This window comes from Castanea sativa, chromosome 8, assembly GCF_040712315.1.
Source record: "Castanea sativa cultivar Marrone di Chiusa Pesio chromosome 8, ASM4071231v1".
Lineage (NCBI taxonomy): Eukaryota > Viridiplantae > Streptophyta > Magnoliopsida > Fagales > Fagaceae > Castanea > Castanea sativa.
In genome coordinates, this window is record NC_134020.1 from 44639113 (window position 1) to 44666003 (window position 26891).

General features: G+C 35.5%; 2 protein-coding genes across 5 annotated transcripts in view; one reads left to right on the forward strand and one right to left on the reverse strand.

The window, feature by feature from the left end:
* The window catches only part of LOC142608329 (DNA polymerase epsilon catalytic subunit A-like), a 32171-nt gene extending 12168 nt beyond the window's left edge, over positions 1-20003 (forward strand). The window contains exons 18-41 of the mRNA XM_075780084.1: positions 73-167; positions 305-410; positions 499-578; positions 683-859; positions 1077-1164; positions 1304-1384; positions 1468-1611; positions 1885-1980; positions 2209-2409; positions 3748-3802; positions 3887-4029; positions 4120-4559; positions 5335-5482; positions 5561-5755; positions 5864-5938; positions 7529-8685; positions 8765-8813; positions 9777-9937; positions 10015-10081; positions 14280-14390; positions 14535-14705; positions 14808-15020; positions 17119-17225; positions 19170-20003. Coding sequence (XP_075636199.1) covers positions 73-167; positions 305-410; positions 499-578; positions 683-859; positions 1077-1164; positions 1304-1384; positions 1468-1611; positions 1885-1980; positions 2209-2409; positions 3748-3802; positions 3887-4029; positions 4120-4559; positions 5335-5482; positions 5561-5755; positions 5864-5938; positions 7529-8685; positions 8765-8813; positions 9777-9937; positions 10015-10081; positions 14280-14390; positions 14535-14705; positions 14808-15020; positions 17119-17225; positions 19170-19530 — 4521 coding nt within the window. The 3' untranslated portion in view covers positions 19531-20003. The remainder of the gene's footprint in view (positions 1-72; positions 168-304; positions 411-498; positions 579-682; positions 860-1076; positions 1165-1303; positions 1385-1467; positions 1612-1884; positions 1981-2208; positions 2410-3747; positions 3803-3886; positions 4030-4119; positions 4560-5334; positions 5483-5560; positions 5756-5863; positions 5939-7528; positions 8686-8764; positions 8814-9776; positions 9938-10014; positions 10082-14279; positions 14391-14534; positions 14706-14807; positions 15021-17118; positions 17226-19169) is intronic.
* A 1122-nt stretch (positions 20004-21125) lies between these two features.
* Positions 21126-25955, reverse strand: LOC142608321 (flagellar radial spoke protein 5). 4 transcript variants are annotated; one of them, XM_075780074.1, is made up of 9 exons: positions 25592-25955; positions 23927-24011; positions 23674-23790; positions 22758-22822; positions 22580-22668; positions 22401-22480; positions 21959-22070; positions 21606-21725; positions 21126-21522 (listed from the first exon to the last, which is right to left on the reverse strand). In XM_075780074.1, exons 1-9 carry the CDS (start codon positions 25893-25895, stop codon positions 21481-21483), a joined length of 1014 nt encoding a protein of 337 aa, XP_075636189.1. In that variant the 5' UTR covers positions 25896-25955; the 3' UTR covers positions 21126-21480. The 4 variants fall into 4 exon arrangements, with proteins under 4 accessions (XP_075636189.1, XP_075636187.1, XP_075636185.1 ...); XM_075780072.1 differs by having other exon boundaries at positions 21126-21502; positions 25592-25954; XM_075780070.1 differs by lacking the exon at positions 25592-25955 and adding an exon at positions 24480-24858 and having other exon boundaries at positions 21126-21502.
* Positions 25956-26891: the final 936 nt, after the last annotated feature.

A 26891-nucleotide genomic window follows, 5' to 3' on the forward strand; every position in this document is an offset into this window, starting at 1 on the left:
TTCTCACTTGGTACTAGTAGACATTTTTGCTTAAGTAATGCCAGAGATAATAAATTTTACTGTCTTCTGCAGGCATATAAACGGGTACTTGATAAGCCAGTGACTGAACTCCGAGAAGCAGGGATCTGCATGCGGGAAAACCCATTTTATGTTGACACTGTTCGTAGGTGAGCAGTTAAAATTTTGTTATGCTATAAATTCTGAATTTGTAATATTCAAAAGGAAAGTCCTTTTGTGTGCGTCTATGTGTTCCTGAATTACATTTTCTTTTCACTAAGTTGCATTTCTTTTGATCATGTTCAAGCTTTCGGGACAGAAGGTATGAATACAAAGGACTTAACAAGGTTTGGAAAGGGAAGTTGTCAGAAGCCAAGGCTAGTGGAAATTCTATAAAAATCCAGGAAGCACAAGTATGGAGATTATTCATCAGCTTTTGGAACAGTTGGAATATAGTCAATTTGTGATGATGAGTTACATAGTCTCATATTGTTATTGCAGGATATGGTAGTGCTTTATGATTCATTACAACTTGCCCATAAGTGTATACTTAATTCCTTCTATGGTTACGTCATGCGCAAGTAAGTTTGGTGATTTCCATTTGGTTTGAAAACTAATTTTATGGAGCCTATTGTTACAGTGGCTTCTGTGTTTGTGTTATCTCTCAAACATTTATTTCTTCCAGGGGTGCAAGATGGTACTCAATGGAAATGGCTGGAGTAGTTACATATACAGGAGCAAAAATAATTCAGAATGCTCGCGTATTGGTTGAAAAAATTGGAAAACCACTTGAATTAGATACAGATGGTATCTGGTGTGTGCTCCCTGGATCTTTTCCAGAGAACTTTACTTTCAAAACCAAGTACGATTCTGCTCTTCATGCTTTACATAGTTATTGGTGTTTGTTTTTTTATGTCAACTGTCAAAATCCTCATCACTAATATGGCATTTATTTTAATTATACCACTTGCATGTAGCCAAATTTAAATGCATCATCCAAGGTTTTATTCTGACTTTTGAAAATATGGTTATTGAGTATCAAAAGAACCTGACTTTCATATGGGAAATATATATTTCAGAGACTTGAAGAAGAAGCTGACAATCTCATATCCATGTGTTATGCTCAATGTTGATGTGGCCAGAAACAATACAAATGATCAATACCAGGTTAGCTTGGAACCTTATTGATTGTTTAATTCCTGATGTATTCTGTATCATTCTGGTTATGCTTAGTGTATTGCAACATGACACTGGCTGTCTATGTAACTGCAGTATTTCTTCAAGTTCTAACTGCTATGTTTTACAGACACTAACAGATCCAATCAATAAAAGATATACAACTCATAGTGAATGCTCGATTGAATTTGAAGTCGATGGACCATACAAGGTAATGTTGAATAGTTACTAGTTAATTTAACAATTGATTTGTTCTTCATTACATTCACGCAAATCATCTGGTCTTCCATGTAGGCAATGATTATTCCTGCATCTAAGGAAGAAGGAATCTTAATTAAGAAGCGATATGCTGTTTTTAATGATGATGGAACCCTTGCTGAGCTTAAAGGTTTTGAGATCAAGCGTAGAGGTGAGCTGAAGCTCATCAAAGTTTTCCAGGTAATCTCTTATTGTAATCTGTCCCTGCTTTTACCTGCTATAGAATTGGCCTTGTTTTTTCTTCATTGTGGCATGTCTTGATAAAATTATGTTGATGTTATATGGAACCAAATTTTCCTACCAACAGAAAGAAAAAAATGAGCCAACTTTATATTCATTTTAGTAGTTAGTCTTGATGCATCTGACAATATATATATATATATATATATATATATATTTTTTTTTTTTTCCAAATTATCTCTTTCTGTATGTAAAATACCATCTTGTTTGCAGGCTGAGCTCTTTGACAAGTTCCTCCATGGGTCCACCTTAGAGGAATGCTATTCAGCTGTAGCTTCTGTTGCAAACCGCTGGCTCGATCTTCTTGATGTACGTAAATAGTTCGATGTATTGATTTTGATTTTGCTTTGGTCACTAGTTCGAATTTCCCCTTGCTTTGTTTAAAGTATGGCTCTAGGGTTCCTTGTACAAACCCTTTTTCTTTCTCTTTCTTATTTATTTGTAACAGAGGATGTTCATAGTTTCATGATTAGTTCAAGTTTCAAAACAGGGATTGCTCAAATTTCCCCCTATCTTTTCTTTCATTTCTTATCTCAGAATCAAGGAAAGGATATCGCAGACAGTGAGCTGCTTGACTACATATCAGAGTCAAGCACCATGAGCAAGTCCTTAGCTGACTATGGTGAACAAAAGTCATGTGCAGTGACCACTGCAAGACGCCTTGCTGATTTTCTTGGTGATGCAATGGTTAAAGATAAAGGACTCCGCTGCCAGTATATAGTTGCATGTGAACCTAAGGTATGTTGCTTTTTTTTTTTTTTTTTTTCTTTTTTAGCTTCAGGAATGTGAGCTTTATGGATCCTTCCATGTGTGTACTTAGCCAGTGAAGTTTCTTCTGATATAATATGGTCATTATCAGTGCAAAAATCAAGGGAACAATCGGAAATAGGCTTCAGTATGGACAATATAGATCCATTCATAAGAACGAAATAGAAATTCTCTTGGATTAGGTAAAATACCATTGTCTATATGATGGCAGCTCTTGGTATATTAATCATGATCAATTTAACATTTGGCATGAATTTTGTCAGCATTGATAATATATTTATCACCTTTGTTGGCCTGGAAGGGTATTCTCATGGTAGGCTTGGGATATTGTGGCTGTTGTTGTCTTTCACCCAATTTGTGTTGCTGATCTGCTTTACACTTGAAAGATTGATGTGCTGAGAAAGTCATTCCAAATGGCATAATGAAAGAGCAATTTTATATTCTTCAGGATCTTGGTAGTAAAGCCAATGATCCTATTATAATGCATTTTCTGCCCTTGTCACCATCAGAAACATTATTGTTAGTGCCAACCTTTGCCTTTCCATCAACGTGTTTGACTCAATTTCATCCATGCCTCTGACCCCAGCTAAACTTTGTAGAATGTCAGCTTGATTTAAATTGCTCTTTTCCAACTTCACTTAGACTAGCATAATCTATTGCTCATGTGAAAAGCCTACTTGATCAGAGTTTTAAATCAATCACTCAATAATACATTCATATTTCATCCTCTCATATGAGCTATTGATTATCATTGAAGTGTATATTAACATGGACAAGTTTTCAGCCTATCATCATCATTTTTTAATTTTCCCTGTGAGGTCAAAGGTGTTGTTAGCTTTGTTGAATGCTGCACATATCAATCTCTCCTATTATCATGCATATACAAGTATGGATATATCAGAAACAAAGCTGCTTTGATTTGAAGATGTCTGAGATGGAAAAAACAATGGGAGATTCTTGGTAATTTGGAAGAAAAAGGAGGCTGGGCCTCCCTTTGTTTTTGTTATCTCAGACATCCTCAAATCAAAGCAGCTTTGTTTCTGATATATCCATACTTGTATATGCATGATAATAGGAGAGATTATTTCATCTCTTTGTTTCAGTAACATAGGAGAGATTGTTTCAGAAACAAAGCTGCTTTGATTTTCCCTTCTGTGCTTGTTTCATCTCTTTTTGCTATCTTAGATACTGTTATTGTACTAGACTTGGCATATCTATTTTTTAATTTCCAAATTCCTCTTTTTTTTATTTTTTTTTTTTGGGTGGGTTGATTTTAATCTAAAGATTGTTTTTGTGTTATGCGAGTAGGGAACACCTGTAAGCGAGCGTGCTGTTCCTGTTGCAATATTTGAAACTGATGCTGGTAAAGTTCTGCCATGGTTTTCTTAAATTTCATTTGCTTCTTGTTTATGTACTAAAGAAAGCACGTACACATTTGAATTCACAGAAATAATGAAGCATTATGTGCGGAGATGGTGCAAGATTTCATCAGATGTGGGCATTCGATCCATTATTGACTGGTCTTATTACAAGCAAAGGCTTAGTTCAGCAATTCAGAAAGTTATTACCATTCCTGCAGCAATGCAAAAGGTTTTGTTGCTTGTTCATTGTTATTTGTTGAAGTTATCTATCTCCCTTTTTCTTTTGTGTGCCTCATGTTAGATGAGTTGAAATTTTCAGGTTGCAAATCCTGTCCCTAGGGTAGTACATCCTGATTGGCTGCATAAGAAGGTTCGCGAGAAGGAGGACAAGTTTCGACAACGCAAATTAGTTGATATCTTCAGCTCGTTGAACAGGGATGAATTTTTGAAAAAGAATAGTGATGCTGCTGGCACCAATGGTGTGATGAATGAAGAAATTGTTAAAGACTTGGAGGACTTTGGAAACAAAAGCAGAAATTCTGTAAATGGACCTAGACCAATTGTTCGTTGCTTTGAAGTTAATAATAGACAAAACTCTGTCAAAACAAATGACCAAGTAGGCAGCCTGCAACAACAAACTGATCATAGGCTACCTGCCCTTTCTTCTGAAAATATTGACAAAAATGTAGATTATCGAGGATGGCTTGAACTGAAGAAAAGAAAGTGGAAAGATACTATAGAGAGTAGGAAGAGGCAAAGGTATGCTCTTTGTTTCCTATGTACAAAGGTCCATCTGATGGTTTTAGAACTGTTCATACAGATTGGATATTGTACAAATGTGATTTACAATTTGCCTAGTACATCTTTTGTTTTGAGTTTCTTCCTTACAATAGATCTGATTAATAACATTGAAAGAACCAGTTTACATTTAATTATTTATAAAATGATATTGTTTTTCCATTTAGAGTTTGGCATAGTATTATGTAACTAAAAGGTCACTCTTATATACTCACCATCTGGACGTTCTTTAAGGAATTGCCCCTCATTATCACTTTTGAAGGTTATTAAAGGGAGCACAAGCCATACAGATGACCCTAAGATTAGGCTGACCAAAAATAGGGCCTGTTTTTATTTCCCATGGACAATGAATTGTTTTGTTGTTTATGTGATATGATTTTGTGATAAAATATATTGTCATCAATGAAGCAATTCAAAAGAGGCAACCATAAACATAAAAAGCTAAATAAGGGAGTTTATTAATTTCTTAAAAATTGATCCACCCCAACGACTATGGTGGATGACTCCACATCATTTAGGTGGTATGAGAATATAACTGTTCACATTTCATGGGACTACAAACAGGTCCTTAGTAAATTTTATTTGATTGGCCAAATATGTGGTTCCACCCACCAACTGGATGTAGAACTTCAAATGAACTGTGATATGTATGCAAGTCTCTTAATGTGAGCTTAGATATTTTTTCCTGATGATGTTTCTAATCTACTACTTGGTAAAATGGCACTGACTTTAACAGATTGAGCAATTCAAGGACCCCACACCGTGGTAAAGGTGTTCTTGAAGTGCTGGGTGATGTGACAAATCGTAAAGATACTCAGGGCAGATCTGGCGTCAGTTCATATTTTAAGAGGCATGAAGTATCTCTAACACGCTGCCACTGGCAGGTATTGGTTTTAATTCATTTTAAACACTTAGATGGAATGGTTTGAATTGAAGTTTGATCTCTTCTTTCTATGGTTCAGATCATACAGCTAGTTCTGAGTTCAGATGGCCAATTTTTTGCTTGGGTTGTTTTAGAAGGAATCATGCTTAAGATTCCCATGACCGTTCCTAGAGTATTTTACCTCAACTCAAAAGCACCTGTAACAGAAGAATTTCTGGGAAGGCGCGTAAGCAAGATTCTTCCTCATGGAAGGCGTAGCTTTAACTTGTATGAGGTTTGTTTACTGTTAGCTCTTTTAAAGTTACGATAATGGTGCTTCTACCAGATTTTTTCATATGAAAGGTATTTGAGGTTTAATTTTCTTTTTCTGAATTATTAATAGGTTATAATCGATGAAGATCAATTTAGAAAATATAGCAAAAAATTTGCAGCCCTCCTTGCAGACCCTGAAGTTGAGGTCAGTATGCTAACCTATAATCATTTAAGAAATTGAAAAAAGCATATATGGTTTTTGTTGCATACCTTGTTCATGATTTCTTATATAGTTATATTACTGGTCTTCATTTCTGTTTAATGTCACAAGTTTCTTAACCTATTTTTAAAGGATTTTACTAATGTGTGCTCTAAGGGGCATACAATAGTATACCATTTTTGGAAAAAAGTTTTATCGAGAATTGAAATTTTTTTATAGCTTTTTCAATTTCCCATAAAATGTTCCCAAAAATGGATAGCTTAGGGCACACATTAACCGGACCCCTTTTTAAATGGTAATTAGGCTTGTGTTATCATGTTGGCTACCAATCAAAAAGAGATTGGTTAGGAAATCTCCTATATGGTTTGAAGTTTGATGTTTTCTGCTTGTGCATTAACAGCAATGTAGGGTATTTTATTTGTAGATTGTGAACTATCAAAACTAGATTAATTTAATGTATGAGGTATTGCATCAGCAACTTTATATTTTTTAGCACTTTATATTGTCCTTTTTCAGCTGGCAAAGAGACAATGGGTACAACTTATGTCAAACATAAAATTTTAGACTCTTGAGTACAATTTATGATTTCATGATCAGTTGTGTAAGTTGCATCAAATAAGCATAGCAAGTTACATCTACTTTTGTTTAAGATGACTTTAAAATTTCTTTAAGGCCTTATTGAGGCATTGTAGGCATTCTTTTTGGGTCTTTCTATTTTTGGAAACTGTAGATATCATAGGAATAATGTATATGCAAGATCTCCCAATAGCGTGGAAGTTTTTATTGCATGCTATGTAAAAATTATATTACTTATTAATCCTGTCCCTCTACAATGCTAATTTTTAAGGGCTTTTCCGAATTTCCTTCTTAGTTTTGAAATGTGAGTATAGGCGATAGAAATTTCTTGTGAACTTATTGGTTCCAAGCATCTTAAGTTACTCTAAACTATGGGATTTCTTTCGTGTATTCTTTGATGTAACACATTTGGAAAGCGTTTAACTCTTAGATGAATGATCCTACTAATGCATTTGCAAATGTAAGTGCACATGTTTGTCTCTTGATTTTGTTTGCCTATTTTTCATCCTTGTTGTGTGTTAGAATTATGGTTAAGTGATTAAATTCACCATTTCCTAATAATTTAAGCTTTTGGGGACAATCGATAATTTAATATGGTATTAGAGCAGGAGATCTTGAGTTCAATCATTGTCTCCATTCTTCTCCCATTTAAAATGTTTAAAATCCCATGTGTTGGGCCCCACACGTGAGGGGGAGTGTTAAAAATTATGGTTAAGTGATTGAATTCACAATTTCCTAACAGTTTAAGCTTTTGGGTTGGGACAATTAGTAATTTAACATGATACTTGTGAGGTGATTTTGAGACGTAATAGTTCCCCCTCTATGGTTATTTGTCTATTTATATGTGTTTTAACGTCCACTCTAACATCCCACTCTAAGGGTTGGAATATTGAAATTCAGAACTTGGTTTGTTAATAGGACTAAAATGATTCATATGCTACTAGTTTTATTTGAGATATCTACTTAAGTGGGTTGACTGGAATGCAATCCTTTGATCAGGGGATATATGAAACAAAAGTGCCATTGGAGTTTAATGCTATCCTCCAGATTGGTTGTGTCTGTAAAGTGGACAAAACAGCTAAGAAAAGAAATATCCAGGATGCCTGGAGTCTGAGTGAACTACACATGAAGACAACAACTGAATGCTCTTATCTGGAGCAATCCATCTCATTCTTTTACTTGTATAACAGCATCTCTGAAGGACGAGCTATATATATTGGGTATTTTCCTGCATCAAGAACAATATCTGTTGTGGTGGTTAATCCTTACCAAAATAAAGATTTGTTACCATCTTTTCTTGAAAAGCAATTCCGTGAAGCTTGCCAAGCTCTATCTGTAGAACCACCTCCTCCTAGAAATGGTGTAATTTTCAAGGTGGACTATGTTGGATATATCAAGGATGCTGAAAAGATTTTGCAAAGAGAAATAAATGAGTACAGACATGAACATCATGGACCTACAATTGCTGTTATTGAATGCCCAAACGCTCAATCAATGAAGTCAGATATACGAGCTCTAGATGATTTCCCATGTGTGAACATTCCTTCCAATGCTCGCGATAGTCACTATCAGGTTCTTGGGTGGCAGCAAGTGGCTGCGAAAATTGGAATGCAACGTTGTGCTGCATCGTCCCAGTGGTTGAATGATAGAATCTCTCTGTCAAGATATGCCCATGTACCAGTGGGGAATTTTGAACTTGATTGGCTCGTATTTACAGCAGATCTCTTCTTTTCAAGAGCACTACGTGATCAACAACAGGTACTTTGGATATCTGACGATGGTGTTCCAGATCTAGGTGGCATTAATGAGGAAGATACCTGTTTTGCTGATGAGGTCCATCAACCTGTTCTTACATACCCTGGTGCATATAGAAAAATAACAGTGGAGCTAAAGATTCATCACCTGGCTGTAAATGCTCTTTTGAAAAGCAACCAAGTGAATGAAATGGAAGGAGGTGCTTTGTTAGGATATGACCAGGACATGCATCCTGGAGCACCTGTTCAGAATGAACATGTTGGCTTTGATGAGGATACTGCATGTGCACCTGCATTTCGTGTCCTAAAACAGTTGATCCAAAGGTGCCTTGCAGATGCAGTCACGTTTGGAAATGTATATGCTGATGCAATTTTGCAACATCTATATCGATGGCTCTGCAGGTTGCAGCATCTTAACTCTGATTTGTATGCCCTTTTGTTTTTGGATCATATAATTACTGGTTTTGTTTTTATGTTGCAGCCCTGAATCAAAACTTCATGACCCAGCTCTTCACCGCATACTTCACAAGGTAAATACTTGTTGGATTGCATAAGATTTCCTTGTAACACAAGAAAGTAGTCTAGGCTGCACATAGAGCTTTAAGGTTACTCTAATATACTTTTTGTTTTACTTTGTATTAGGTTTTGTTACATGGCACATTCCTTGAGATTATCTTTATTTAAGCTTCCACCTCTTCAAAGTTTAGCATTTATGTCAAAGAATTAATTAATGGAAGATGCGTTTATTTCAATGTATTTATTAATAAAGTTCAAAGAATTTGTATGATTCTCTCTCTCTCTCTCTCTCTCTCTATATATATATATATATACACACACACACACACACACACATAAAATTTACACCCTATAATTGTCATTTTAGTCCATCAAACTTAAAGTTTTTCATTTTATTCCGTTTAACACCTTAGTAGCCAAAGGTTATACCATGTAACGCATTCTTAGAGAATAAAACAAATTTAAACAAAATCCAACAAAAAAAATTTAACGCACAATCAAGAATATAAAAAGAATAATTATGTTCTTAAGTTGGAAAAGTAATTAAATATTTTCCAACTTATGCAAGCAATATTACAATAGGTTCATATTCTAAATTATATTAATCTTAAAAGTTTACAATACTTAATGAGTATTATAAATTTCCCTTTTTCTAATGGCATGTAAATAATTGAAGCTTATTTATCAAATATTATATTACTTAATGAGTATTATAAATTGGTCATATAAATAATTTCTTATCAAATATTTCGAAATGAACTTATAACATATGTGCGTATCGCATGGGACATTAGTTAGTTATAATAATGGTTTAAATTATTTTATTTGTGAAAAAAAAAAGATCATTCACAATGAATTGGATTTCTCATAATTGTATACCTTGTAAGATATGGTGATTCATTTAATATGTGATTTTAATCTAAATTAAGTCCTAATCAATTGATCTGACTTCTTTTGGTTGTTTTTAATATCTACAGGTGATGCAAAAGGTGTTTGCATTATTGTTGGCCGAGTTTCGGAAATTGGGTGCCACAATTATTTTTGCAAACTTCTCAAAGGTTATTATAGACACGGGCAAATTTGATCTCTCTGCTGCCAAAGCTTACTGTGATAGCTTGCTTAAAACTCTGCAAAAGAGGTTGGTCTTGACAAAGAATTTAAGTAGATTTATTGCTATTGTCTTCTGTCATGTAATTTGTCTTTGCTGATTTGTAGAGACTTGTTTGAGTGGATTGAGCTTGAGCCAATGAACTTCTGGCATTCTTTGCTTTTCATGGATCAGGTTTGTTTGCTTTCTCCTTGTTTATAACTTTGTTTGCACTTCCTAGGATTTTTATGGCTTTCTCATTATTCTTTGGTTGTCTTTGGTCTCCCCTCTTCCCCCTTTTGTTTTCCATAAATTGGTAAAAGATTATTTCTTAGATCTTACATAAGTATCCATCTCATTGGGTAGTTCACAATTTATTTGCCACGTAATTCTGGAGGGCCTTCAATTTTTAATAAAATGTCATATTAAGAGGCATTTAAGGTACAGATACAAGAAATTAGTAAAGCTAAAACTGAACTTTGGACGGGCTTTTTGCTTAGCTTGGAATTCGGTAGGCCTTGCTAGGTTTTAGATTGCCTAAACCCTAGTTAAAAAAAAGCATTTAAGTAAGTCATGCTTTGATGCCTCTTATCCGTTTGGTGACGGGTCAGTCTTGTGTCAGTTTCTAGACTAAAATTTGAAGATCCTTATGCTGGAGTAAACATCTTAATTATAAAGTCACCTTTTTGATCTTTTGGTAGAAAATCAAGTAATCCACATGATAAAATTACAAGATGATAAGAATATGAAAAATGAAAAAGAAAAATGTGTCATCTAACAACAACAACAAAGACTTTTGTCCCAACACTTTGGGATCCGCTATGGATCCTCAGCAAAGTAATCTGGTTCGGCCAAATGTTTTCTTGTCTGCTAATATATCTTATCCAACTTCATAGTTTCTGTCACATCCTTAATAATCATGTCCTTCTTTGTTACTTCTTCTATGCTTTTGATCCCCCAACTTGAATCAGTTGACTCTTTCTCACTAGTGCATTAATAACTCTTCTTTGTCCTTGCTCAAACCATTTCAAATGACTTTCCCTCATTTTCTGATCAATAGAAGCCATCTCTTTAAATGGATTTCTTCATTTTGTATCATGTCTTTTCTTGTTTTCTATGTATTCATCTTAACATTCTCATTTTATTAACATGTTACTTCTTAATAGTTCATCATTCAATACTATATAACATAGCTGGTCCTATAACAGTCTTAGAAAACTTTCACTTTAACTTGAGGTATACTACAATCACACTATTCCTGATGTGTTTCTCCAATCTCCATTTCATTCACCTTGCTCTATGTTGTGATTCACATCCTCTTTGATCTCTTCATCCTTATGAATTTTTTATCCAAGATAAAGAAACGACTCAATCTCTGATATCTCATGACCATCCAGTTTTATAAGGCTTGCATATTTGTTGTACTAAGGCTATGTTTGTTTGGGCGGAAAGGGAGGGAAGAGAAGAGAAAATAAAAAAGGAGAGAAAGGAAAAAGAAAGGGGAAAGAAAATATTTCTTTTATGTGTGTTTAGATGAAGAGGTGAAGAGAAGGAGAGAGAAGGAATAAAAAAATAATAATTAAACTTTATTTTATAATTGGGCTTGTAAATTATAAATTCATAATTAATTATGAGGATATAAAGGTAATTTCACAAAAAATCAAAATTCTTTAAGCGTATAAGAGTAATTTTATGGATTTGGAGGGAAAGTAAAAAAAAAAAATATTGGTGGATCCACATAAACAATTTCTCTCCACACTTCCTTTCTCTTCTCTCTTTCCTTCCAGCCAAAGGATGATAAGTCCTTTCTCTTCCCTCTTTTTTTAATAGGTAATCAGAACTCTTATATTAAAGAGGGAAAAAGAAAAAAAAATGTGAAGTACAAAATGTTCATGATGATGAACAACAAAAGAGAAAAGATCACATAACAAAACAACAAGGGATGAGTTAGGAAACCAAGCTAAGGGAAGAAATAAACTCAGAGAGAGAAGAACACTCATTAAAACCCCAACAACGAGACCACTCCAAAAGACTGCGTTGGCATAAAATTTTTAACTCCTCTAACGTTTTCTCTTTAACTTCAAAAGATCGACGATTTTGCTCCAACCATACACTCCACATTAAGCACCTTGGAATCAAATTTCAAATTTCTGAATTACGCTTCCCAAGCCATTGGTGTCAACTAGATAACAAACCCGCCAACGATCCCGGCATAACCCAATGCATGCCAAAAGCCTAAAGCATGAAAGCCTATAAGGAATGGGTAATAGGACAATGAAGAAGAAGGTGGTCTGCCGACTCCCCATTACAACAACACATACAATACCAATTAGCCAAATGACGGCCCTTAAGCATTAGATTATCCAAAGTGAGGATCCGACCATGTGCAACAGTCCACAAAAAGAACGCCACACGCTTAGGATCTTTGGTTTCCAAATACCCTTCCAAGGAAACAAGGAAACAAAGAATTCAAGGTACCCCGAATCGCATGGTAGTAAGACCGGGTGTTAAACTTACCATCCCTTTTTAGCTGCTAGCAAAGAGTATCTCTCCTATCACCTCGAGAAATACGAGGTTGGATACGCTGAAGAAGAGAATAAGATGTAGCCAACTCCCAACCTTCAAAAGCTCTATAAAACCTTAAATTCCGCACTATAACAGTACCCCCTTCTGGAGCCTACAAAACCTCCGAGATGCAAGCATTCTTAACCGCTGAACACATAGAGCTCATGGTAGCGATCTTTAAGAGTGTTCTCACCAATCCACCTATCATACCAAAAGGGGATACGCGTTCCTTCACCCACTACAAAGGACAGATGCTTAGAAAAGCTCTTCCACGCTTCATTAATACTTCTCCAGAGGCCACACCCATGAGATCTCCTGTAGGCTTTAGTGCACCACCCCCCTGCTCCTCACCATATTTTGTGGAGATAACTCTCTGCCAGAGATGGGTAACTTCATGGCCAAATCTCCACAACCATTTCCCTAATAGAGCTTGGTTAAATGATACCACACTTCTTATCCCCAAATCGCCCCTCTCAACGGGTGAACACACCTTATTCCAGGCCACCAACGGATACTTGAAACTCCCCTCAGAAGACCCCCACAGAAAATTCCTCAGAATACTTTCCAATCTAGCCGCCACAGCTTTAGGAATAGTAAAAAGGGATAAAAAGTATGTAGGGAGACTTGAGAGAGTACTCTTTAGTAACATGAGCCTACCACCCTTTGATAAATACAGGCACTTCCACCCAGATAGCTTCTCCACTTTCTTCAAAATAGGATTCCAAATCGCAGCTGTCTTAAAAGAAGATCCCAACGGCATCCCCAAATATTTCATAGGCAACCTGCCCACTCTACATTGAAGAATATTAGCCAAAACATCTATAATATTCACCTCCCAACGGGAATGATCTCACTTTTTCCGACATTGACCTTCAACCCCGTAAAAGCCTGAAAACAAGACAACACCAACCTTATGGACAACAACTGTTCCCTAGAGGCATCACAAAATAAGATAGCGTCATCAGCAAATAACAGATGGGAAATACGCACACCAACAACGTTCACAGCTCGCACATGAAATCCCCGAATAAGATTACACTCCTCTGTTTTCTTCAAGAGTCTACTTAGAACCTCCATTATCAAGAGAAACAAAAGTGGGGATAGAGGATCCCCTTGTCTCAAACCACGCGAGCTTCCAAAAAAACCTTTAGGGGATCCATTTACCAGGACTAAAAAACGGACAGACGTAACACAAGCCTTAATCCACCCCCTTCATTTCAACCCAAAGTCCATCCGGTCCAACAAGTAGAACAATGCCTCCCAGTTCACATGGTCATAAACTTTTTCAATATCAAGCTTGCAAACCACCCCTGGACTTTTGCTCTTCACCCTGCTATCCAGACATTCATTTGCAATGGATGTAAATGGATTGGATGTAATGCATTAATCTAAAGCATTTAGATTCTAAACTATCCCTCCAAATCTTTAAAACAATTTTGATTCCATGTTATCCACTAAAATTATATCATTTGCAAAATGCATATACCAAGGGAAAAACTCAAATATTCTACATTCTTATTCATACCAAGGGAATATACATAAATGAAAGATTTGTCTTATACCTAAAAATTTTATTCCTCAAATATTTATTTGAGTGGATGGATGCTTCCAGTCTATTCTCCTTTGCAAGTTTAATTAAAATGCTTGACGGCTGTAATTTCAAAGTTTAATGTTGATACTTCCCGTGTACATGGGTTGTACCCCTTTGTGTTTATTTAATGAAATCTTTACTTATAAAAAAAGTTTATTCTTTTTCTTCTTTATTACCTATATTCATTAGCAAACTAGACTCCATTTGATTTATGATTGCTTTAACTTTTAATGATAGTATAACTATGGTGGAATTCCGGCCAAAGCTGATGATATCATACCTGATGAATCTCAAGTGGATATTGTGTCAAGCTGGAATATTGCTGAATACTTACCCAAGAAAATTCAGGTAAGCTTCCCAGTGATGTTTTTACTGTACAGTGAAAGGCTGCTAGGGGAATATCAATATCAGTATCATACAAAATTTCTATTTTTAGTACATTCATATACTTCCCAGACTGACTGGTTCGATCATTTTGTGTTCTTCCTGCAGGATCATTTTGTTTTTATTGTCTCTCAGTTTATGTATATCCCCTGGAGTTATGCACAAAAGCAGGCTGCAATTAGAGCCTCTTTGCAGGATGGCAACTTGTCTACTCCGTCAGTGACTGTTGCAGGTGCTGAAAACTTTGAGTCACATATGACGGAATATCTAAAAGGGCAGGTATGAATAAGAATGCTTGTGACCAATGCTTGTATGACTTTTTGATTCCTCAATGTGGGTAAATACTAATTGGATTTGTATATTTTTATTAATATTTTACAGATCAGCTCTTACTTCACAGACAAACTTTTGGGTATTGTTCGTGATACCATTCTTCATATGAAGGGGATGAGCAAAACTGAAAATGACCAAAACATATCTTCTGGGCTCCCACAATTTGCTGATAAAACCCACAAAGGGGATGCTGCGCTTGAGTTCATTAAGCATGTCTGCGCTGTTCTTGCCCTAGACCAAAATGTTCAACATGATGTTCTGGTAATACTTTTTCTATTGATTCAGGCATTATACTATGTATATAATATGCAGACACGATATTTTTACTTAGTATGATATAATAAATGGGAATGTTTCTTCAGTATGCTTAATATAAAAATTTGCAAAGTAACCCAGTAAATAGATGTTTGATACAGTGATTTGTGGGTTTTACTAGTTCTCTATTCTTTTTACCCTTTTCCCATTGGAATGTTCTCTACTTTCTAAGAGTAATTGTTTTATGGTATAATTTTTGGTGTAACCTCATAGTTTTTTATTTCATATATTTCTTTTGTTTTATTTTTCTGCTCATTTTATCTGTTTTGCTTGAGGTTTTCAATTATTTTAAGATTTTACAATATTAGATTATCAAATTTGATTTAGTTTTCTATTTCAATATTGTAGAATCATATGATTTTCAAGTCGCTTTTGTAGACCCTAATATCTTATCTGGAATTCTTTTTTTTGATAAGTAAGAATGATATATATACGAAAGGTTACTCTATGTCTGAAAAAGAACACAAAGCAACGAAGGAGATACAAGAAGAAGAAAACAAAGAGAAACAAAGACAACAAGAAAATTACTAAAGGAAAAGGGAGAAAAGAAAAGAAGGGAGGGAATCACTAGACGTGAGTCCCCACGCGCGAGACCAATCAAAGAGAGATCCACTAAAAAAAACAAGCAACTGATCACAAGAGCTATCCAAATCCTCAAAAGTCCTCCGGTTTCGCTCCTTCCAAATACACCAAAGGATGCACAGCGGGACCAAATTCCAGATCTGAGATGAATGCTTCCCTAGCCAATTCCACCAACCAAAAAGCAATTCAGGAATCGATCTAGGCATAACCCAGGCCAAGCCAAAAGTTATAAAAACAAAGCTCCATAACCGGTAGGCCATTTCACAATGAAGAAGAAGGTGATCAACCGTCTCTCCACAATGACGGCACATAATGCACCAATCCACAAAATTCAATCTCCTCAATCTCAGATTGTCTCCCGTTAGGATCTTATTCCAAGCTACACACCAAACAAAAAAAGAAACTCGCCTAGGGGCCTTTACTCTCCAAATAGCTTTCCAAGGAAAGATAGTTGAAGGAGAATTTCTTAATTTGTTATAGTACGACCGGATGTCAAAAGCTCCATTAGGCTTCAATTTCCATCTCATCCGATCTCCAACATCCATAGAAGGGGTTATAGCACCCAACATACGAAGAAACCTTAGCCCTTCATCCATCTCCCAATCATTAAAAAATCTACTAAACCGAACATTCCAAAATCTTCTATCCTCCGCCCCCTGCCTATGCAAAGAAGCTTCAACAGAAGCCTCCTTCGCAATGGCAATGCCATACAGCCTTGGAAAGGCCAATTGAAAAGGTTGATCCCCATGCCACCCATCCTGCCAAAACCTCACCCTATTCCCCAATCCAACCACAAACTGAGATTATCTGGAATTCTGGTTCTAAGAAGGTTGTTCTCACCTGAGATTTTTAACAAATAATGCATAAGCTAGAGCTTTAGCATTAAAATTTGATGTATTTTCATGAGTTTGATCACAGAGCCTATTTTGTGATTTCATCATTGTGATACATCAAAGATATATGAATTTAAATGTTACACAGATGAACTAATGGTCATGACCACATGCCGTGAAACATTAATTTTAACTTAGCCATTTGTCATCTACCCAATGCAATTCCTGATTCTGCATCATATTATAATTATTATAATAACAATTTGCATGCTTGCTTCTGCTGGCTGACTGGTCGACAATTGAATGATAGGGCTCTAGATATTGAAAATTGAGGAATAAGAATCAGGTTACTGATGCATCAATATGCATATATACATATACCTATCAACAAAAGAAATATGCAGATATACATTTGAGGTTGGAATAATTGGAATTTTCTTTTCTCATGCAACCTTAAGATTTCGCTGGTTTATGGTTTAAACTGTGTATTATATGCAACTGAACTCTTCCACACTTACTCATCTTCAGAAGCTCACTCTTCTGACAATTAGTACAGGTTGAAATGCTTTTCATTATGGGTTTCCTTGGTCAGTAAAGTGATATCTTGTTCATGTGCCCATATTCCACAGGTGATGAGAAAGAATCTTCTAAAATTTGTGCGTGTGAGGGAGTTTGCTCCAGAAGCTGAGTTTCATGATCCTTGCCCATCCTTCAATTTATCAAATGTCATTTGCAGGTAAGAGATTTTCTTAAGAGGTTCCCAAAAAATCCAGTGCTTTATTTTTCCTTCAAGTTGTACTATTGGGAGTCGATAGGAGGTAATTAGTGATTGGAAAAGTATATGAAAAAGGGAACATGTCCATAAATAAAAGAAAGCATACAATGCCTGTCCAAACGATATACAGATAAAAGTTGGTAATAGCAAATACACCTGGTGGGTTTCGATCTTGCAACCACACCCTCCACCTTGTTTTTAGATTTAAGATAGAGCTAATTGGCCAAACAGGCCTGTTATCATGACCATAATGACCTTACACACCATCTCTTTAATGTGAATAAAAAAAAAATGCAAAGCTAACATTTAAGTGCTTCTAAGTTGAGTACAAGTGACTTTGACAAGAAGTGGTTGATGCTGGAAGCACAAAGAAATTTTTGTTTTGTTTTTGAAAGTCAATTGTATTTTATGTTTAGTCTTATTAGTTAATTCGGTTACTAGTAATTTTTATTTAATTTTCTAGAGTCGAGGTTAGTTTTGTAATTGAATAACTGGCTTTCCTAAGTCAACTAGAATTAGGGTTTAGTCCTAGCAGTCTATATAAGCTTGCTATTTTATTCCTATGGATACACGTTTGATTGATTTATAAAATCTCTCTGGAATTTTTCCAACAGTCCAGTGTTAATTCCAACCACTCTAGGTGCTGACTACTAGGTTTGTTCTCCCTTGCTTGGTGTTGCTCTTAGATTATCTATACTCTCTCTCTCTCCCTCTCTCTCTCTCTCGGTTTTAACAATTCAATTCATTGAGATAAAGAACATTGGTCAATGTTTTTTGGGATATATTTGATAGTATGGGAGAGGGGAAGTAGGGGGGGGGGTGGTGTATTTGAATGCTGGACATCTTTGTTGGAAACAGCAAGAGATGCTAGTTGAGCTGCAAGGCTCTTGGTAAGAACATTTGTCAATTATTACGATCATAATTAGGTTTAGAGTGAAAATTAGAAATCAGAAATTATTTGATGATTTTATGTCTAAAACATAGAAGGTGGATCTCTGTTTGCTGGATTCAGTTAGACTGCAGCTTGCTCATTTACCTCAATGTTGCTACATTTGCAATTTAATCTTATGAGTAGTATCAAATGAACAGGACCATATTTTGCATTGATTTTGGGGATCAAATTTCTCCCCAAATGATATATATTATTTGGATAATTGAAAGGCCAAACTTTACACAAAAGGATAGCCAACTTTTGGGTGCGATGTGTAGCTAGACTAACATAAATGGACATAAGAACTGTGATGACTCGGTTTCCCAGGTCTGGCTTCACCTCTTGAATTTCTTTCTGAATGGCACGGTGAGATATTTGTCTGACAAACCAAAGTAGGAAATAGGGTTGGCTGAAATGATTTGCAATATATAGTGAATTCTGAAGGCCCAAATCTGGAAAATCGTTAAACATCACAACTCACTCAAGTGTTTACTATTGCATTGTTACTAGAAGGCATGTAAGATATGCTCTAGATGCTAGTACTTGTATATTGGTACAAGCTAGTACCCGCTAGTGAAAGCAATTAACACAAAAAGAGTGTAAAGTTTGTTACGGTATCCTTTAATGAGCCTTGCATAAAATCAAATTGGAAAGTTAATTTAATCAATATATAGGAAAAGGAGCCATTCTCTAAGAAAGTCATATGACAGTACAATTTGTCATAGTGAAACCAGAGTCTGTATCGTGACAGGGGGGGCTGTGGAAGGCTGGATTTCGCGTATTATGTTAAATACATCTGGTAGCTTGTTTAATTTATGTTCTTAGATGCTTGATCCTTGATTGATACACTAAAAAAGTAATAATTTAATCTTTCTTTCTTTTCATTCTCATTGAACTTGTTGGATCCAAATATCATTTTTAACCTTTTCCAAAGTTCAAACCGATCACTGATAAACATTCATTTTTCTGGACAGCTACTGCAATGACTGCAGAGAACTGGACTTATGCCGTGACACAGCTCTACTGGCTCAGGAGTGGCGCTGTTCTGTGCCACAATGTGGCCAACCTTATGATCGTGAGGTCATGGAGAACGCTCTTCTTCAAATTGTACGGCAGAGAGAACGTCTCTACCACTTGCAGGACCTGGTGTGTCTTAGGTGCAATCAGGTGAAGGCTGCACATTTAGCTGAGCAATGTGCCTGTGCAGGCCCATTTAAGTGCAAGGAAGATTTGACTGAATTCCAGAGTAAGATGCAGATTTTTTTGAAGATAGCTATTCATCAGAAATTTCAACTTCTCCAGGAGTGTACCTCATGGATTTTAGAACTTCGATAATTATTAACCTATAGACTCCTATAAATTCAATTGGATGAATGACCAATGTGGGCAGTTATTAAAAGATGCCTGAAATTGGTGAGCTTAAATTATAATGTTAGGGTTGAAGCTATTGTAGTTGAAGGGAAAAAGAGATGAGGTTAGGAAATTGTATCGCTACTCATGACATAGGCTCATTTATTGGTTCCTCAATGGGTAGATGTTGCTATAGTTATGCTAGGCAGGGTCTTCCATGGATTGGTCCCCATCTCTCTTTTTCGCTTTAGTAAAACTCATGAGTTACATTTTCTATCCCCACTTTCCCGGGGGTGGGGGGGATTGGGGTTGGCACAAGATCTTTGGTTAAACGATGTATTACAATTTTTTTTTTCTTTTATTTGTAGATTGTGTATAATGTGTTATATCAGAAACTTGTATATAACTTTGAAATGATTCATTCAATCGATGAAATATAATTTGTATTCAGTGTACAATCCCTGACTACCAATTTGAGTTGAGTTGAGGCTTTGACAAAAGCAAAAAATTTGAGGTGCACACTTTGGATGAAGCTGTGTCTTTAAATGGTTTGCAATGGATACTGGCTTTAATGATAGTTTAGGCAAACTTGATGCTTAACGGTATCCAATGAAAAGGGCTCATGCATCATTTGCCCCTATAATAACAAGTCCCTTTTAGTTTTACCGATACATTAGTCAATGCATGTGGATATCGTGACCTAGAGGTGACGAAGAGTGCAGAAGACTAGCTACGGAGAGAATAGCTGAAAATCACCACAGAAGAGATCTTTCTTTGGTGGCTCACCATGTGGACCCAAAGGATTGCAGAAGATCAGGAGAAAAGTAGCTAGGAAACCTCCAAAGAGACTTGAGTTCTTGATGGCTTTCAGGGTATTAATCTTTTTGAATTTTGAGCATTTGCCTAGCATTTAAGCATGTGTAGTTCCTGTAACCCGAGGTTACCACTTGTGAATATTAAAGAGTTCAAGTTCTGATATCTTCTCATAAGGAAAAAGAAAGAGAAATTGTTCTTATTATACAATATTTGATTTGGTTGTTTTAATTGCTTAGTTCTGTCCTTTAAAGGTACAAGGTTGATGTTGATCCACTTGTTCCTCTAAAGGTACAAGTGTCACTCAAGCTTTCTTAGTTCTTACCTCAGTTGGGTATTGCACCCAGCATGCAATACTTCTAATCTTGGCTGTTAATTTAATCTAAGTGTCACTCAAGCTTTGATTTGATTATTGAATTTTTACCTTAGAGATATCCAAACATTAAAATTTTGGATGTTCGATTTCCAAACTGATATGTGGAATTTAAATAGTTTCTAAGACATAATTTATGTATAACATGAATACTATTGAATTTTGCTTTAGAGATATCCAAAGGTTTGGATGTCTAATATGAGTAATATCCAAATTGATATGTAGAACTAAAATAGTGATCTTAAGACATGATTTCTACATAACATGAATTCTATGATTTTTTGCCTTAGAGATATCTAAATTGATATGTGGAACTAAAATTGTGTTCTTGAGTTAAGACACGATTTTTGTATAACATGAATGTTATTAAAATTTTGCCTTTAAGATATCCAAGTAGAAGGTGAAGCAAATGATTTATTATACGCCCATATTCTACTCAATAACTTTGAAGCTCATACATCATACTGTTTTATTATTATTATCTTTTTTTGAGAGCCAAACGGAAAAGGTAAAAGGCGTTCAAGTAGTAGTGGGATCATTTCTTAAGAAAAAAAAAAGGCTCACGAGAAGGACATGCGATTCTAAGTCTCAACGCCTATATTCATCTCCACAATCACCAATCACTCTAAGAAGATCTTTCCCTTTTTTTGAGATTTCTTGTATGCTGTTTACATCGTCATTGTCAAGAACGAGAGAAAAGATAGCATTTGAGTCTTGAATATGGTCTGAAAGCCCAAGTCTAACACCTATCATCGATCCTGCCACTGCTGGCTGTAGTTTTGCAAATCAAACTAATCAAAGGTGACTTCACAATGTGGCTTATCGAAAGTCAAATAGATTCAAGCTTATAATAAAGTGGGTGAATCGATTTTACCTGATCTAGTATATATTTCACGGCGACAGTTGGGATTGAGACCCCATGTTTAGAAGCTACTTTTTTAAGTGTTTGAAGCAGTACTTGGAACTGGCTCCATCCTCCCCAGGCATCAACCATCTGCAATATATTGCAAACTTTCTATCAACATCATGCACAACACTTCAAATTCCCCTTAAAACCACACACACACACACACAAACCCCAACAAAAAAAGAAAAAGAAAAAGAAAAAGAAAAAAAGACTCCCACTCCCTGAATAGTATTACAAATTTTCAGATCACCATTATTCATCCAAAAAAATAAATTCCAAGATCACTATTGATAGGATATTTCTGTTCAAGAACATCATACCCTTTTATACTTTTGGAGGGAGGGTGTGTTTAATGAAGGGCCAGCAAAAGGAATGGACAAGTTGGTGTCAAGGAACTTCTCAGATAATAAACCACCCATTACTGTTCCATACCTGCACCAGAATTTTTTATCTTAAAAAAGAGAAACGCAAAAGAATGCTTAGTTGTCCGCCAGAGACTATAAAATGTTTTACCAAAATGAACATTGAAGTTGGTCATTCCCTCCAAGACTTAATTTAGATTATCACATTAACAAGGAATTATTGGCTGATTAATGAGCAAAAAAATGCAGGAAGAGCCAAACTTTTGTTGTTCTTTCAGAAAAAAGACCCATGTTATATTACTGATTACATCATATAGTAGAGGGTAATGCTTGATAGACAATATAACTGTGTGCATGTGTATTTTGGGAGAGAGAGAGAGAGAGAGAGAGAGAGAGAGACGTTATAAGTTTGACTCCTGTATGCTGACAAAGCTCCGCCATTTTCTGTTGAGGACGCATGTCAACAATTGAATGTTGCACCTACATTACCCATATGTATTATTACAACTGAATATATGATGCAAGGGAGAACATTAAAATATTTAGAAGTAAAAGCATACAATTGTATCTAGCATATACCTGATTGCTCACAATGGGAATCTTGTTTTCTAGGATTATTTGCAATCTTTCTGTATCGAAATTTGTTAAGGCAACAGTCTTGATTTTACCTGCAATCCACTTGCTGAAATGATCTGATCAAATCGAGAAATGCAATCTGAGATATTAAATGTATTTTAATGAGAAAAATGATACTAACCTTCTTCTTTCAGATCTGTAAGGTGTTTTAGTGCATCAAGGTAACCAGGATTTGAGTAATCCCACCTATTTCAAGTAGAAATTGAGAAAAATGCCATCAGAGAATAACAATCTTAAAAAAAAAAAAAAGGTTTAATACTCTATTTATTGTGTATTAGTTTGGATAAGTTGGACCTAATACAAGGAAAATCAATTGTAAGGAACATAAATTGTATTTTTGAGGTAATAAAGTAGTACAATGTACAAAAACTATAATGTATGGGATAGTAGCAAGAAAGAGAAAAGATAGTGATAATAGAATTTATTTGGACATGGTTGTATACTCTGCCCACATGGTAATTTTTATATTGGAGTTTCCTTGTTACACAAGTTACAAGTGTCTGACAATGCATTATTTGTCAAACCTTTTGTCTTATGAACTGAACAGTCTGAACTCTGAACCAATACTTATGCAGGGTTAAATGAAATAAGTTTCCAATATAATTACAGTCAAACCAACTTCTATGGAAAAGTACATCCAGAAAATGGTTCCAAAAAAATCCTGCTAGTATCTGGTTTGATGCAGACTGGAATACTCTGTTCTACGTAAAAGTTACCCACCCTGACAACCTTGCTTGCCTCAACAAACATCAATACTAGCATCAAACATCAACCCTAGCATATAATCTATTCCACATACAATTTTTTGACAAATGGAGCCTTTTTCCTCTCTATCTTTCTATTTTGGCTGAATAATGATCAAACAAAAAATTTCATTGAATTTCTAGCTCCCTATCCAAATATAGCATGATCATTTATTGTATATTGGATTACATACCAAGCACTAAAATAATAGGTATTCACATCACTAAAATTATGCAGCCATATCATCAATTATCACACTAGGTTAGCTGAGTAGGAAATTTTTTTTTTAATACCAATGAAACTGAAGCATATCCAAGGAAGCCACATCCATTCTCTTCCGAGAAACATTAATACTCTCCCGGACATAGCTACTTGTCATCTTAACAGGTGGAGGCACCCATTTAGTAAGACTGCATCACATAACAGAAGAGGCAAACAAACTGTAAGGGTTCCCTTTCTATATTGCCCAACAAAAAGGTTTTAGTTTCTTTCTATTCAACCAAAAAGATGCAAACTGGATTAGTATAATAAGTAGGAGGCACTCACCCTCTTATCTTCTCCAAGAATTCAGGTGGGCGCTCTCGACGAACTCTATTGATGAAGATACCATAAAGATCTTCAGCAGGCCCATCTACAACATCATAACAGTCAAAACAATAAGAAAACAACCCAAATTCCTGCACATAAATCCAAAACCAGTTGACTAATTGTCATGAATCCATACATTGTGTGTTTGCCAACAGCTTTTTCTTTTTAAAATCTCACTTTTTAAAAGTATAACTATACTTAAATCAACTTTTGACAAATAATCAAATAAGCTTCCAGCAAAAAGCTACATCCAAATGAACACTATAATGTGTTGCAACTCAATTGGCACTTTTTAGTGTCTCTAACAGAGACATTGAGGCTTCAAATCCCCTACCCATAACTATCAAATTATCAAAAAACATAAAAGACAATCCAAGAACTACAAAGCATGATTGACTTATTAACTATCTAATCTAAGACATCATTCAAAGTTTTAGACATTCCATAAAATTGGCCAAATAGAAGGCCCTCTGCATAATACAAACAGTTAAAAGTAGCATTAGTAGTATACATATATCAGCCATATCAAAAGTGGTGAGTCCAGCATCAGCGTATTTAAGCATAGCATCAGTTGCATTGTCCTGATCAATTCTACCCCAGCCACCGCTCGTCTGCCACATCCCATTCACGACCCTGCAGATATCCAATGAATCCTTCCCATTTTTGACCAAAGTTCTTCGATTATCTTCACTTAACACACACCCTATTGGTCCCAAATTCAGTTTTCGTGGTCTAGTACTGTCTCTTTTGGTTTTTGTTATTGCTGAGTTGAACGTGAAAGTGAATTGGCTCAAGGAATGGTGCAACAACTCTGCCATTTCAAATCAGATAGAAGCAGGTTGTGAAAGTCTCTGCTTTTCTAGTATATATCGTTTTAAACACATACCATGTACAACTAATTTTTGTCCTTATCTCCTACTGTCTCTGTGCCTTTACTTTCTACAGATGTTATCAATTTTGTAATGGTCCAAAGTTTATACCAAATTTTGCATATAACCCCTCTGTCTTTTTCCTTTTTTAAAAAATATAAATAAATAATAAATCTCACATAGTTATTAAACCTAAACCGACCGAGCTAGTTACCTAGTACTTAGACGGGTTTGAATCTGTACATAAAACCTGTTTAAACCCAATTAAATCCACATGAGTTCTTTGTAAAAGATGTATATGGATTCGTTAACGAGCGTAAACATTTGTTAATAGCACATTTTAGGAAATTTTTAATACCAATTTTATAGGAAATATAGAAAGTTATAAAATAATCTAAAAATATTTCCTAAAATAACTTTTTCCCATAACTAATTTATCTAATTTTTAAAATTGATTTTCATAATTAATAAATCAACATTTTGGGCATTTTGAGAAAAAAAAGGAAAAGAAAAGAAATATAATTTCAACAAACAAAAGTAAAAAGTAAAAAGGTTCAAAAACGTAATTAAATAGAAATAGAGGGTTCAAAGTTCAACAAAGTTGAACAGGTGACAAGCAAAAGGCCACGTGGTTTATTTAATATCCAAAAAAAAGTCAGAAAAAGTTTAACACAGCCCAATTGAACCTGCCACATACAAAGAAAGAAAGAAAGAAAGAAAGAAAGAGAGAGTTAGGGTTTTGAGTAGTGCTCACAGTGATCAGCCATGTCGAAGGTGGAGAGGCCGGAGTCGGCGTAGCGAAGCATAGCCTCAACGGCGTCGTCTCGATCGATTCGGCCCCATCCACCACTGGTCTGCCACATTCCGTTAAGGACTCGGCATATGTCGAGGGAATCGTTCCCGTTGGCGAGCGTGACTCGCTGAGTCTCCTCGGTTCGCACGGCGCAGCACTTCACGCTCGCTCGGGGCCGAGTAGTAGTGTTGGTGGTGGTGGAGGATTTGATATGAGTGAGATTGGAAAAGACAGGTTTTACAATGGCTGCCATTGCCATTGCCATTTCCACTGTTCACTGTTGTGTTGAGTTTTGTGTTTGTGTGGTGAGGATTGCCGTTTGGATTTGGCGCGTTTGATATATACGTTAAGCCTTTTTTTTTTTTTTTGGAGTTGATGCAAAGACACTTATACCCTTGCATTATCTTTTCATGAGAAATATCAAATATGAGAGTTTTTATTTTTTTATTTTAAAATCTCAAACTTATGAATCCGTTTTAATTTGAAGTCCTAATCATTGCTATCACTAAGATCACTCCAACATCTCTATGTTTAGTTTTTCATCCAAATTTGTAGAAAAAAAATCACTTATATTTCACCTAATTATTAATTACCAAATATTTCAAACGGTGGAGAAAAATAAAGAACTTTATGGGCCTAGTCCATGGGCTTAGAAATCGAATGGTGGAGAAAAATAATAATGAAGGATCAAGTGGGCCTAGTCCACGCCCCAAGAAGGCAACAAAGAACTTTGTCTTGAGCGAGCTCAAATCTTCTTTCCCATTTTTTCTACTCCATTCTATACTCCACCAATAAAAACTTATCATGTGTTTATCTAAGTAATTAAATACTATCATTATTGACTTATTAATGCTACCGTTATTAATTAATAGTAATATTTAATTAATTAGGTGAACACGTGACAAGTTTTTATTGGTGGAGTATAAGTAGAGCAGAAAAAGTGAGACAGAAGATTTGGACTCGTCTTGAGCATTGCTTCATCCTTGGTTAAGCACCAAAGACCCTCCCCAGAATACAAAGAGGACTAGGGAGCCAACTGTTTGAGAAAGGAAGCACATCCAGAAAGTCAGGGGAGATAACTTGTAGGCTCCACAATCATCACCTTTGCATTAAATACAATTTACCTACTGGTCAAGCTGCATTTAATACAAAAAGACCACCGGAAACATTCATCTCAAAAGAAGCAAAAAAAGGAGATGAGACAAGCATCTTTCCTTCCTTTCATTCCACCCTAGAGATGGATGGTGACGAATGGATTTCA